Raw genomic sequence first — 15541 nt, 5'->3', positions numbered from 1 at the left:
GAACTCATTTTTGATTAAAAAATTGACCTTCTAACTAAACTTGGCAATATCTCAGTTCAAACCTTTTCACCATCCGACTGATTGTGTCATTCACTGTAACATATATCTGAACGGTAATTAGGAGGTCATAGGTTTGATCCCCAGCCAGAGCAGGTTGTTTTTTTTTTGTTTTTTTTTTTTTAATGCTATTTTTCTTGTAATATTCTTTTACTTCACTATTTCATACATAAATGAAACACCCTGCTCAAGATCTGTAAAATTGTGTGTGAATGTGTCAGACAAAGAGATAAGGTAAGAAAAGTCAGGAGGTTATTTTGTTTTTTTGTTTTTTTTCTTGCATTTTCTCTCTGCTTTGTCTGGCACTGTTTCATACCCACTTTTTCAGATGTTTATATTACACTAGTCTTGCTCCCTAATTTATCACAACATTGATATAAACATGAGCAGTAACAAAAAGTGGTTGCACATAATTAAATATGAAAATTTATATATAGCTTTTCCACACCTAAATTCAGTGTGACATTCCATATTATAGGAAACAAAAGGGGACCAGTTATGACACCTATCTGGTCAATAATCGTGACCAAAATTGCTTGCTTTTTTTACCACAAAATGTACAATCAACAATTTCAAAATTCAAAATAATAATCAAATTGTAAAGACTAAAACAGCATTTTTTTGTTGTTTTGTTTCTTTTTTTTTTCCTGGTATGTTAACAAAATTAAGTTTAGAGTGAATATTGGTAATTTCTTAAATATGCCTATTTCACCCTTTGTCAATTTGCAAAGTTTGTACTTAGGTACTTGATTGTAATTTCCTAATGTGTTCACATCATTCCCTAATTAAACTATATAAAGATATTGAAACACAAGTCATGTGTGTAAATAGGAAAAGAAACAAACAAACAAAAAATGTAATCATCACTTTTCAAACAAATCAAAGTCTTAATTATGTATTTTTTAAAATAAAAGGTGTTAAAAAAAAAAAAATAAATAAAAAAAAACAACTTTAAATTTAAAAAAAAACAACAAAAATAAAAAATAAAAACCCGACAAGACAAATAAAAACAATTCTAAAAATCAGCACACACTGAGCAAATTCATGCAAGCCTCAAGATATAAAAAAAAAAACAAAAAACAAAAAACAAAAAAAAAAAACAAAAAAACTGCAGTTTCAGTCAGGAGTTTGTTCCCATAGCATAAAAGTACACAATCTAAATAACTATAAATAGCAAATGGTTAGTCTCTGATATAGCACAAACATCAATATCCGCAATGCATGAGTGTGAGCTGGTCTTCCAGTCAGTTTGAAAGTATTCATCATTACGTTTTGATGCTTAACAAATTACTCTAGTCTAACATTAGACGATACCAAGCTTGATTGTTAAAAATTTTATTTGAAACAACCCAACTTGATTCAATCTCAATGATCCCTATTTATATTTGATCATCATTGGCGCACTCATTGACATCAATTTATCTATACATTCATTTATTTGTTTATCTGTTTCTCTTTTCTTTTTTCTTTTTTGGTTTCTTTTGGGGGTGGGGGGGGGGGGGGGATTTTATGGAGCTTGCGAAATTATTATGTTTTATACGTCAGTAAAAAAGAAAAAAGAAAAAGGAAACAGATAAACAAATCAGTAAAATGGATGATAATAGAGGAAGGTGGTAGATATATGAAGCTAATGCACTGAAGAAAAAGGAAGACAAAGGAGGCGAGATGGGTATAGAAGACACAGCAAGCGGTACTAGAGTGAGATAAATGTCTGGAAAGTAATGTAAGAAAAGAAAGACCCACAGTAGAGGCAAGCTCACGTTCTGGGATGGGATGATTTTTCTCTTGCATTTTTCTCTCTGCTTTGTATGGAACAATTTAATATACAGTTTTACAGATCCTTGCTTAGCTCACAGAAAAGCTTGTTAACTCGAGTTAACCCTCGTGGAAAATCAAACAAATTTGTTCCACTTTCCATGAATATGAACTCAAGAGAGTTAAGTTCACAAACTGTGGCACTGTTTATATCCCGCCAATTAAAAGCAGTACACCGTATGTATGCTCACACAAAAGGAAACGTTTATCAATCCGCAGGACAATGAAAATATTCAAACCAATAAAGTTATATCACTGGACTGTAATTGTATAAATAGGTATTAAAATATATAGATGCTATAGACTCCTTCATCATAAGTAGCAATGGAATGTGCAAGATGTATGCGTGCGTGTGTGTGTGTGTGTGTGTGTGTGTGTGTGTGTATACGAGAGTGTGTGAAATAGAGAGTGAGTGAATGAGAGGGAGGGAGAGAGAGAGAGAGAGAGAGAGAGAGAGAGAGAGAGAGAGAGAGAGAGAGAGAGAGAGAGAGAGAGAGGAGGGGGGGATAGATCAGGTCCATATGAATTGTATTAATGAGGAAGAGAGAGTAGACAGAATGAGTAAAGTTCATGAATATGTATACATTGTTATATAATCTTAAACCTTATGTTCACTGTCGTACTTCAATTTGTGAAGGATGTCTGTGTGAACATTGTGATTGAGTAAGTTTTGTCATGATAACTATATTAATTCCCACATTTGTATGCTTATTATAATTGTTACTGCAATGTTAACAAATGAAATTTCCAACTTATAGACAAGAAATAATATCAGTATCATTGTCATTATATTAACCTGAAATTAATTGATTTTAAAATAGGCCCATAAGACAATATGTTCCAACGGATAAATAACAATAAAATTGATATTATTATTAATAATAATAATAAGAAAAAGAAGAAGAAGAAGAAGAAGAAGAAGAAGAAGAAGAAGAAGAAGAAGAAGAAGAAGAAGAAGAAGAAGAAGAAGAAGAACAATAATAATAAAATAATAAAATAATAATAATAATAATATAATAATAATAATAATAATAATAATAATAATAATAATAATAATAAGAAGAAGAAGAAGAAGAAGAAGAAGATGATGAAGAAGAAGAATAACAAATAATAATAATAATAATAATAATAATAATAATAAATAATAATAATAATAATAATAATAATAATAATAATAATAATAATAATAATAATAATAATAATAATAATAATAATAATAATAATAATGAGGATAATTACAATAACAACAACAACATCAACAATAAATATTCTCATAAAAACAGAATATCAGATAGCTCAGTTGGTAGAGCACTCGCTTCACATGCAAAGGTACCGAGACCATCATAACAATAATAATGCATGATAAATCAGTAATCGCCGAACAGCCACACTCGACAAAGTTGCAAGTCTGATAACCTAATTTGTTAAAGGCTCATTGTTGTAATGGAGATACTATCCAAGCAATTCAAAATAGAGTCCATTATAACAATGCTCAATCAAGCCCACAATTGTCTTCAATTATCAGACCTGTAAATATGAACAAGTCAGTCCCACGACATCTAATAACACCTTGCAGCCATGTGACCTTGTGGTATGACACTCACTTTTGAATCGGAGGGTCCTGAGTTCAAGCCTCGCTCTGCATATAGTTGAGTCCTTGGAAAAGGCTCTTTACTCACATTCTCTCACCGTAAAATGGGATCCTGGTCGTTAAGAGCATTTTCTCTGTCAGAAAAAAATTTGTAATATTGCCTAACAGGCGTCCCATTCTATATGTTATGTGTTACTGTTGGGCATGGACCCTTAGTAAAGCGCTTTGAACATGTTAAATGAATATTGCGCTATATAAAAGCTATCAAGCTCAGATTTCCAATCATTACAACCATACATGCTCATCCAAACCTGCATAGATAAATTATACTTCATAAAATACAACGATGTATAATATGGAAACTGAGAGACATTTAACTCACTGACTGCCAAGGTTTTCAGAATTGCAAAGCCTCTAAGGTTTGTACATGTTTTGTCTTGTTAATACACCATGTTCACAATTTCTATGATAATAAAAAAATTTAAAAAGCAAACAAAACTGCTTTTGTTGTTCTTTCAAATGATCCCATTTCCATTGTTGCAATTTAAATCTGGATTGTACAGTCATTTTTTTAAAAAAGGAGACAATTTTATGCACCTAAAAAAATTTAATTGGTGTCAGCACTGCCTTGGGCCACTGTTTTAACTAAAAACTGGAAACAAGTCAATGTTCTTTTAACAGAAAACAATCACCAACATAATCAGAATAATAACTAAAACAAAAACAAGTAGTTTCATAATGTTTTTCACTCAAAAATTACAAATAATAGTTTTCATTTATCCATTATGTTGGAAAATTAAAAGAAAAAAACTACCAGGTTATCAGTAACTTTGGCCTGCGAGAAAGAATGTCAACATTAAAAAGTACCCCATCACGTTTGGTATGAAATGAAAGATTTTTTTTTTAAACAAACTACTTGACCATCAAACTGCCGTGGCCAATACAGTTCGCAGAAGTAGAAAAAAATATTAAACTATGAAACCGAAGGGGTTCGGCCATGGCAGTCAAAGGTCAAAATATTTTTAAAAAGTAAAAATGAGATGTTTCAGCTGTGACAGTTAGTGAGTTAATCATTTCAAAATTTGACCATATATTTAAATGAGTGAACTACAGTATATCTTTAAAAAAGAAGAAGAAGAATAACAACAACAACAACAACAAATAGTAAATGAAATAATTTTCAGAAACAAAAACAAAAAAAATTCACACACACACACACACACACAATGACAAATGATCCCCCCCCCCCACTCCAAAACAAAACAAAAATAAAACAAAAACAAAACCAAAAAACACACACACACACACACACACACACACACAAAAGAAAAAACAGCAATAGCGAAAACACCCCAGCATCACACCCACCAGCGTCAAAACATGCAATGGTAACAAAAAACTCAACAGCCAAGCCGCATACATAAGTCTCAAGCTTTTATAGAAATTCATCAACACCAAGGGATTATGGGAATGGGAGGGAGAGGCAAATTCCGTTGCTAGGCTTCACACACTGCCATACACTGAGGAAATTAGTTTACCTTTTCAAACCCTTATTTTGAATTTGGCCTGAGAACTGTTATTGGTTCAAAGATCAGTTGATTAAAAAGTCTGAAATCTAAAACTTCAAATAAGTGTTCAGTTTGACACATTCCAAAACTTGGATAGGGGAGGAGGAGGAGGGTCACCATAATCGAGTAATGAGTGAGCCCTCGCCTAAAAACGCTGTCATGTCTGTGTGAAACAGGTACAGGAAAATGACTTTCCGGTTAAAATGATGAAAAAATTAGAAATTTAAGAATTTCCAGATTAAAGTAAATGTAATCATCCTAAAAAAAAAAATTTAAAAAGAAAAAAAATTAAAGTATATAAAAAGATTATCATCGCCAACAAATATGGTTCAGTTGGTGCAATGGCTTCTTCGAGGCAGCGAAATAAGTTGCATATCGCTGCCCTGAAGTCATTGCACCAGCTGAACAGACTTGTTGGCGATAATTTTTTTCTATTTAAAGGTGAGATAATAAATATTATATATATATATATATATATATTATATATATATATATATATATATATATATATATATATTATATATATATATATATATATATATATATATATATATATATATATATATATATATATATATAAATATATATATATATATATATATATATCACGTTAATCTAAGTTTCTAATCTTGATTGCAGGTTCACTTTCAGTATCCAATACAACCTGGCATAATGCCATTATGAAGAGATCTGCCACATATTTGAAGTAAAAGATTTCTGGCGTTAATGTTTTTTTTTTTTTTTTTTTTTTTTTATAATCATGCTTAGTCAGTGTACAGCAGACGAGTCTATACCTCTTGGTCAACCCTCCTCCTTGTAGACTTTGAGGAAGCGGCCACACAACATCCCACAACCACCTGTCGCAGTATTCCCTTCTCATGTCAGCGCCACCATTTTCCTCACCATCATTTTCCTCATCATCCGCAACCCCTACACCATCACCATCATCATCTCTACGACAAACACAACACAAGATCAATAACCATGGCATCCAATATGAAGTCATTGTTCTTAGCTTCCTTAAAAATCTTCTTTTTTTTTATCTTCAAGGTTACTAACTAACAGCTGAGCTGGGTATTTCTACTAAACGAAGAAATTTCAGTGGATAATATCACATTTTCACCCTATAATTAGCAAATATTTTTTTTTTGCAGAATAATAATAATAATAATAATAATAATAATAATAATAATAATAATAATAATAATAATAATAATAATAACAATAATAATAATTTCACATATAAGATTTAACCTTTTTTCAAAGAACAACAATCAAAATATCTTTTTCAAAGACAATCTTTTTTTGTTTTTGTTTCGTAGTTCAATGTTATGAGGAACACCCTAAACTTCCAAACTCAAAAGCAAAACACAAATAAAAAACAAAATAGGTAATGTTATATATATATCACAAATTGTTGACCCTTTAAAATGATGTGGCCAATAAAAATCACATTGAGAATAGCGAAAGTCAATAAATGAATGTATATGTCAAATTAATGTAAACCAACAAATGCCAGGTAATAACAAACATAAACATTGATATATGAGGTGATAAAATGTCATATCCAGACGATGGAAATCGTTTCTGAATTGGGATGGAATAATGACCGACTAGGAGCAATAAAAACTCTGATCTGGCATTCTGATTATCTACATACTACAAAAAAAAAAGTCAGTCATATATAGCACAATATCTAGTAAACATGATCAAAACGCTTTAAAATAGTCTGGCAATCCAATCATTGATGGGTGGAAAAAACAGTATTGAAAAAAGAAAATAAAAGAAAAAAACAGAAAAAATAAAAGAAAATAAATTTTTAAAAATTTTTAAATTCTTTTTAAAAAATAAATTCCATTTCTTCTTTCAAGCTCAAAGGCTATAAAATTTAAATATCCAGAGTTCAAATATTTGAGCAATCAATGAAACATTATAAACGCTCTAGTTTTAGATATCTGGTGGTATTAGTATTAGTCATGTAATCTCAACACACCTGACAAGTATTATTGCGGAAGACGCACTGTTTTTACAAAAAATGTTTCTCAAACGTACTTCTCTCGCACTTACACAGAGTTGGATGCACACGATTCACGTATACTTTGAAAATACTTTTCTCTGTCTTTGACATTGACATAATCGGCAAAGTTTAGATCGAATAGTAAAAAACAACACAATGATATTATTATTACTAATTACCTTTCTCGTTCTTTGACATCCACAAAACTAGTTCTAGAACTAGGACGTTGAGGGGCAGGGGATGACAAGGACTCCTGACTTGAATTCATTTCTTTGTAACGTCGGCTGTAAATAAAAAAATTAAAACAACAAATGTGCATGATGAACTGCTGGCCACAATAAAATGATTAAAGTATGCTTGAAAATGGACATCAAACCTGTGTTCAATTTTAGCAACGTCAGATGGAAGGTTAGAGATTGAAATTCCTGTAGGTTTCAATTATGGAACAAAGCCATTTTTATTCTGTAAAATCATGTTTTTCAATAGCTCACAAGATCAGATTATCTTTTGGTACTTTTCATAGGTGTGTGTGTGTGCGTGTGTGTGTGTGTGTGTGTGTGCGTAGGTGTGTGTAGGTGTGTGTACTGCTGCAGCTATAGCACAACCCTTTTTAGTTGTATCAAAAATTTTGTTAACAATGTTTACTTAACTTAAAAAATAAATAAATAAATACATTGACAGTACACGTTAATAGCTATGATGACAGATGGCCAGAAAATATATAGCCATTTCTAAATAGTCGAATGACCACACATGTAAATGGATTCTATTTAATGAATTCAAGAATATTATAGTTCAAGTTCAAGAACACAAAAAGCAATTTCAACCATAGCAGCACAACTCTTGTTAATTATACCCTGCAAGACAATCATAAGCGTAGTCTCTAGTAAGTTAGGATTTTAGTTTAAAGTGTTGGACTGTTAAATAATTATTACAACAAAGGATTCCATTTAATTAAGGACAAGTTATGTTTGCTTCACTTTGTCTTTGCTTTTTTTTAAAAAATTCAACACCTGGAAAAGAGAGGGAAAAAAAATCGAACATAGATTGATGGAGCTCTGATATCATTGTCATTAAATTGAAATTGATGTTCGTTTCAACGAATGTTCCAATTAAGCGGTGTTCACATACTGGTCTTAACATTATTGTGAGAGAATATCTCGGTTTTTCTACAAGAATTGAAATAAGACAATATTAATTCACGTAAACCTGAAATTCAACAAGGAAAATTAAATTATATTTAATATTTAGCCTCCACTTTCCACTGGGATCTCCGATTTAAAGATAAAAAATATTCAGGTTTAAGAACAAATTTGTCACCAAATAGAAATCAAAAAGTTTACAAATATTGTCATTTAATACTCACTGCCGGATAGCACTGGATGGTGATCTCCTAGAATCCATTATCGAAAGCAATTCACGTGGTATTTTCTAAAATTTGGATTCTATTCAACAAAGCAAAGTGCCCAATCTATCACTATCATAGTCTTAAGTTCATGACTGCTTTGCTGTGTCAAAATTTAGTCAAAGAGTTAAATTCAACATCACAGATTTCTGAATGAAATATAAGAGAGAATCCATAAAAACAACAAATTATATAGTGGGATGTGAGTATGTGTGTTGTGTGTTGAAGGGGAGGGGGGAGTAGAAGTAAGAGAAATAGGAGTAAAAATGTTATTGCCAAACCTTTTACAGAGTACAAACTAGAAATGGCTTAACCAGTTACAAGATATATTGTGGACTGGCTTATATCAAAGAGCATCCGAAGAAGGCTGGGCAAATTTTACAGCAGCTGACTCATGATCCATTAAGTTTCATATACTTGGCATTATCCACCAACACATATATGCTATGTCTATGTAATGAAACTTATTTGGTAGGGGATAGGCGGGAAATTCAGAACTATTTATGATTATTTAATATCAACACTTAGGAATTTTATAAGTAAGGCCAGGCCGGCCCTAATGACAATTGGTATAAAATTGTATGTTAAGGGGATGGGCGGGTCCTCGATTGTCAAAAATCGAGTAAAATATCGATTTTGAGATTTTTTTATTTTTCAAAAGTTTGAAACCTTTGCTACATGAAAATGTGTTTGTTGACTCTCAGATGGGTCAGTTTAGGTCCAAACTGACCTCTTGAAGTCCAATGGGGGCAGTAAATATAATGTTACAGCCTGGCTTGACAGCAAAAAAGCCATATAAACATTAGGCCAATATGAGCATAAAACATCTATAATAATAGGCAAGTTTGGTATCGATAGTTTCGTCTATTTTTGGTCTATATGAAATGCCCACTGTCAAGGTCTTCGGTTTATCTATATTTAGTCAAGAGCCTTTCCAAAAACCCCTTCTCTGACCCAATTGTGAGGGGTTGACTGATTGTAGTAAAATCGTGAGTAATTGTTGTGACCTTTGCCTTGCTAGCGCTGTTCTCATTGGCTGTTCAAAATAGTCGATGATAACATGACCTGATACTGCTTTCTGAGTGGTTAGCGGTCGAGTCAAAGTTCATGCTTTGACATCATCTTCGCATGTGTCGCATGTAAATATTGTTATTCTGTGTGTGATTTTTCTTCTTCCCAGGGACATAAAAGTTTTGTTTTGTGAAAAGTACCGACACGTACGCAACAAGTATGCCTCGAAAGACTCGAATTGTACGACTTGCAAAATCAGCAGCTCGAACAAGATGGGAACAGTAATATTATTGTGAATTTTTATAGTTAGAATTTGTCACTCCTTCGTAACATGATGCAAAATGAAAAAGCGCTGAGGTCTCTAAATGAAATGAATGGAGTTACTGTCGAGCTAGACTGAGCATTGGTTGTAAACGAATGAGCGAGAGGTTTGTTATGCACTTGAAAGAGAGAGAGAGAGAGAGAGAGAGAGAGAGAGAGAGAGAGAGAGAGAGAGAGAGAGAGAGAGAGAGATTTTATATAGCGCAAAATCCACTAACTGTGCTCAAAACGCTTTACAAAGGGTCCCTGACCGACAGCAACACGTAAAATGTATAACAAGACATGACGTCTGTTAGGCGATATTACAATTTTTCCGACAGAGACAGCACTGTTGACGGCTAAGTACTCATTTTACACCCGAATACGATGAGAGAACGGGAGTAAATAGTCTTTTCCAAGGACTCAACTATGCGCTGAACCAGGCTCGAAACCAGGACCTTCCGATCCGAAAGCGAGTGTCATACCACAAGACCATATAGCCGCTCATAGCTTAGATAGATAGATAGATAGATAGATAGAGAGAGAGAGAGAGAGAGAGAGAGAGAGAGAGAGAGTGTGTGTGTGTGTGTGTGTGTGTACGTACGTACGTGTGTGTGTGTGTGTGTGTGTGTGTGTGTGTGTGTGAAGCCGAGAAAAGGCAAGTCAGGAACAGGAGGCTAAAGAGGGAGGGCCTGCACATCAAGCAGGGTCATTTTGACGCATGAATGCATGATCTTGTTTGAGTTTCCTGTGCTTGAAACTTTGAATGCGTTTTTCTCAGTTTGTGCTTTTTCTTCATATATTTTGCTACTCTTCCTTTATTTGTAAACATTTTGGAATGATTTTTCGCATGTGCATACAGTATTACTAGCTTCATAAAACTGAGCATTTGTATTTCAGATTTATTTTATAAATTTTGCGTAAATGTGGGTCAAAAGTCGAAAAATGGGTTAATTTTTGATGTTTCAAAATTGATGAACTTTGAAAATCAATAAAAATAATACTACTGTAGATATTAGAAAATCGATGCTTAGCCCAAATGAATGGCTCAAATACTACCTGTGTACCTATTTTCGTGTCAATAACTTGTCATTTGGCAAAGCCTTAGCAATTTGAAAACTACTTCATTATAGGGTATCAAATTTCAAAATGGCGGCGTTACCATGGTAACCAAAAACTGAAATTTAGGTTTTCAATTTTTTTTCCCTCTAATTAGGATGTACATAACCTAAAAATACCACTAAAAGTCAGCTACTTATTACATTTTAGAATTTCGCCTTCAGGACCCTCCCATCCCCTTAAGCCAGAATCAGCAAACTATTCAATTCTATGGGTTTATTATACTTCTATCGAAATACCATAGTGAAAATAATATGACACTGACGTAAAGAGAGGAAGTTGGTTAATTTGATATAGTACAATCACTATCATTGAGTCTTGAGGGTACCCACTTGTCGGTAAGACAAATGTCTGATCTTAATTATTGGCTTGAGATGGTACTGAATATGGAGCATTCATGCTATTATTTCAGTAAGGCCACTTCTCTTTATAAAGAAATTCACAACAGCTCTTATGAAGTGGGTTTGTGGCACTGTAATTTAATTATAATATTTTATTTCTATTGCAATTTTGTTGGGCTAGATTTGGGTATAGATTAGGAAATTAAAACAATGTAAAATCTTCTGTCCTTATATAATCGTCAAGTTTGTGTCTTAAGGCTTATGAGTATGAGTATGCACATTTTCAAAATCAACAACAGTTTGTTTCAATGACGATCAAGTGAGTCGGTGAGGATAGTGAGGAGGGACGTGTATATAATAATCAGAGGAAATTCCACAATCAGATGCGTGTATGCAGTACTTCACAGATACAGATACTACTTAATCAGGTACTTTGATAAATGTCCATTAAGCATTCCAGCAGTGAGCTGATAAATGGCCTATTGGCTGTGACCCGAATTTTAGGCTTTTGAATAATGATTTTTATGTCTTATTTTCTTCAAAAGGAATTACCCTATCGTTTGGTGCTGTTTATGTTTAAATCAATTCCAATTTAGTATCTACTTTGATCATGGATAAAATAGGGCATAAGTTAGATTTGAATAGTTAAAACATAAGATTGTTGGTAAATAAAAATTCCTGTCAAGCCAGGGAATATATAATTTAACATCTTAAATTTTTAATAAAATTAATTTCAGGGCAACATTTTATCTCGAATCCCTGAACTCATTCCAGAAATATCCTCACTCAAATGTCAGTGGCAATTTAGGAAAGTTTTTACTGGTACTGATGTGACCTAAATGTCTTGCAAGCACCGTAATACCCTTTACAAACAAAGGTTTTGTATTTGTCGTTGTCCTGCACTGTACTCAACAGTAAGTAGGACTTATATGTTGATAACAAGAAGAGATGAAGTGAGTAGGAAAGTGCCAGAAGACAATAGAGAATAAAAATTTTGCTCAAGTGATGGGGGTTTGAACCCGCGACCTTACTGGTACGACAACTCTGCCTGGCCGGGAGCGTGACTCTACCATATGAGCTATTGCTATCCACGATCCTTAAAAGATCGTCTCTAATCCTAGTCATTATTGGAGCTCTCTCTCCTCCCAACTACTTGAGACCAAAATATTGGTCTCCCTAGACACTTCCTTTTAAAAAATGATACCAGAACCGTTCGAAAACTGTGAAAAATAATTTATCATTGATTATGTGAAATTGTGTTATTCAAGTTTTAACCCAAATCACACTTCAATTTTCCAATAGCTAATCGGCACCTGTCCACAGGGCTGGAATGTGACTACAGCATCAAATTTCTTTCCAATATGTTTAGGTATATATTTGTTATCAGTTGTATTCACATTCTAGAGGTCTTAATAGTTACGGTAAGAAGTTTTATTTTATAAATCTTGACAACCCACACATTGAGAGAGAAGGGGGGGGGGGGGGAATAAAATTATAATAATTCTCAGTCCAATGATGTAATAGTAATAGCAATAAAATAAACCCAAAGTGGTTTTGCAGAATTTTTAAAGGCTATAACTTTCTTTTCAATTAAAATAGACAAACTGCCTTTGTTTGTGTGGATCCTTTTCAATTTATTTGAACTTTTTTATTCTGCCATTTTATTTATGCAATTCAATTGCCAGAGGTAAAAATAAACTCATTATGTCACTACGCAACATGTTTATATTATCTTTTTATTTAAATTTAAATTCTGTCCCAAATCCTTCTTTATTCTATGTATTAGGTAAATCAAAGAGGGAAATTATTTGCAATTGTTTAAGTGGCATATTGGGGATAAATCCAAAAGTGATTGACCATCTAGTGCGAATTGTTTCTTATTCTTATGTTGAGCCAAGTTTTAAATTATGTATTTTGTACTACTGATCTGTCTGATCTGTTCTGTTATTTTCAAATTTGTATCTTTCTCTTTGTCAATGTAAATGCATTGCCCTCGATAAGGTGAACATTTTGGTATACAATCTGTTAATAAGAACTCCATATTGACTGTTTTAACTTATTTTTTTTTAAAATTAACTAACGGCACGATCACAACTTTCCATTGCCCTTGGGGTGAAATTTCAGACTTTGAATAGGCAGTTTAGTGAGCAGCAGCAGTGGCAGTCAAATTTTGACCCAACTCGCCCATAGGAAAGTTGTGACTGGAAATTGCCGTTCGCGTTTTGGGGGGGTTCATTTAAAGATGCATAACTTCGTTATAAAGAGGAATATCGCAGATATTTTGGTATCATTATTTTCGTCTTTCAATTTCCTTTTAAATGGTGCCAATTAAGGAAAAATCCATTAATAATTCCAGAAGTTATATGAAGTTAAAATTTGGCAATTTTCAAATGCATTTATTTTTTTATTTACCGCGTGTGTTTTTAAAATTTAAACGCTTGTTTTTAGAATAACATCTAAACTTTATTCATGCCAAATTTCAGGACTCTATATTGATGCGCAGACACCTTTTAACTCTGCGCCGAAATGCCTTGTTTACATTATCTTCTAATCATGGCTGCCGGGCGATATCGATATTCATATCGATATTTTAGATTTAGTTATGTATTATGTTAAATTTAGTCCATAATATTTTCAGTACTATTATTTACTATGTTTTTATTTTGAAATACATACTTTCCAACTTTATTTATAGGCATTTTATAGTTTTTGTTTTAAAAGTTCGTATATTTCTTCTCTTTGTGAAATCCGATATTAATAATATCGATATTTTAAAACTACCAATTGCTTTAATTTAATTTTATTTTACTTTGCCATCAAGTCATCAAGTTTCTTTCCCATATGTTTAGATATGTTTATCATTTGTATCCATATTTTAAAGGCCTTAGCCTTAATAATGATTATGGTAAGAAGTTCTATTAGTTTTGACACCCCCATACATTGAGAGAGAAGGGGGGGGGGAGAAAATTATATTAATTGTCAATTCAAATGATGTAATAGCAATAAACCCAAAGTGGTTCAGCATAATTTTTTAAAGTATTAAAAGTCAGAACTTTCCTTCTATTATAATAGGGAATCTGTTTCAATTTATTTGAACTTTTTCAATCTACCATTTTATTTATATGCAATTAAATTGCCATAGGTAAAAATAAACTCATTATGTCATTACACAACATGTTTATATCTTTTCATTTACATACTCTCAAACCCTTTTTTATTCTATATGTATTAATTAAAAGAGGGTAATTATTTGCAATTGTTTAGTGAGATATTGGGGATAAATCCAAAAGTGATAGAGCAAATTCTTTCTTACGTCTAGCCGAGTTTTTGATTATGTAACATTTGCGTCATATTATGTAATAATGTGTTAATTTGAACTGTTTATCTTCCTCTTTATTAATGTAAATGCATTGTCCTCGATAAGACGAACATTTTGGTATACAATATATGATAAGAACATATTGACTGTTTTAACCATTTTTTATTACATCACGCGATTTCGGTCACAACTTTGCAATGGTAATTTTGGGGTAAAAACGGTCTGAAATTTCAGACTTTGAACTGCCGTAACTACATTTCTAATCAAGATAGAAACAAAATTCAAACTGTTTTGTAATCTGTGTTGCCAGCTCTTTCATATGACATTGGTTTCAAGTGTGTGAGGTACATTTAGAATTTCTATTAAACTCCCTACTTTGAATTTGAACTGCCGTAGTAGGAGTAGGCGTAGGAGTATGGAGGAGGATGAGTTGTGAACGTCGAGTAAAGTGCATTTATTGTTTTGCTGGATTTTTTTTCTCTAATTGAGAATGATAATTTTAAGCCAGAAAGCCTTGCATAATACCAATGCAGCATACATATTTCACGAAATAAATCTCAGCAACAAGTCCGAGAAGTTAGTAGACTGAGGATATAAATCTATTTTTTGTTGACATGGATTCGCCAACAATAACAGGAAGTCACAACAAAAGAACCATAACTAATGATGCGGAGTTATATCGACATTAATGTAGTTTCGCACACTTTTATTGAGACTTGATCGGTATAATATTAGTATCAATATTGATCAAAAAGTGATGTAAAACAGAAAAAAATACCAATTATTTTTCCAATACGTTTTTTTTTTATATATATACGAAACTAATAGTCTACCCATGAATGGCCGATGGCACTATCACAGTTTCAGCAGTTAATGGTAGTTATGATAAGAATTCATAATTGTCGATATAAAAACTGTTTCGAAACATTCGGATATTAGAGGTATAAATAAAATTTAATGCCGTTTTAGTCTAATTTTAAAATAAAAATTAAATTATT

General features: G+C 32.4%; 1 protein-coding gene across 14 annotated transcripts in view; it reads right to left on the bottom strand.

Moving 5' to 3' along the window:
• LOC144959730 (protein Aster-B-like) overlaps positions 1-15208 on the bottom strand; it is an 80299-nt gene extending 65091 nt beyond the window's left edge. For 2 of the 14 annotated variants that reach the window (XM_078892413.1, XM_078892418.1), the window contains exons 1-4: positions 15069-15181; positions 8415-8602; positions 7228-7332; positions 5826-5984 (exon numbers count right to left, since the gene is read on the bottom strand). In XM_078892413.1, the coding sequence (XP_078748539.1) occupies positions 5826-5984; positions 7228-7332; positions 8415-8452 (302 nt within the window). In that variant the 5' untranslated portion in view covers positions 8453-8602; positions 15069-15181. Of the gene's footprint in view, positions 1-5825; positions 5985-7227; positions 7333-8414; positions 8603-14918 lie in introns of all 14 variants that reach the window. The other 12 variants (XM_078892412.1, XM_078892417.1, XM_078892415.1 and 9 more) reach the window with 12 other exon arrangements.
• Positions 15209-15541: the final 333 nt, after the last annotated feature.

This window comes from Berghia stephanieae, chromosome 14 (genome assembly GCF_034508935.2).
Source record: "Berghia stephanieae isolate SIO BIC M18660-M18661 chromosome 14, UCSD_Bste_1.3, whole genome shotgun sequence".
Lineage (NCBI taxonomy): Eukaryota > Metazoa > Mollusca > Gastropoda > Nudibranchia > Aeolidiidae > Berghia > Berghia stephanieae.
This window is presented reverse-complemented; position numbering and strand designations above follow the sequence as displayed.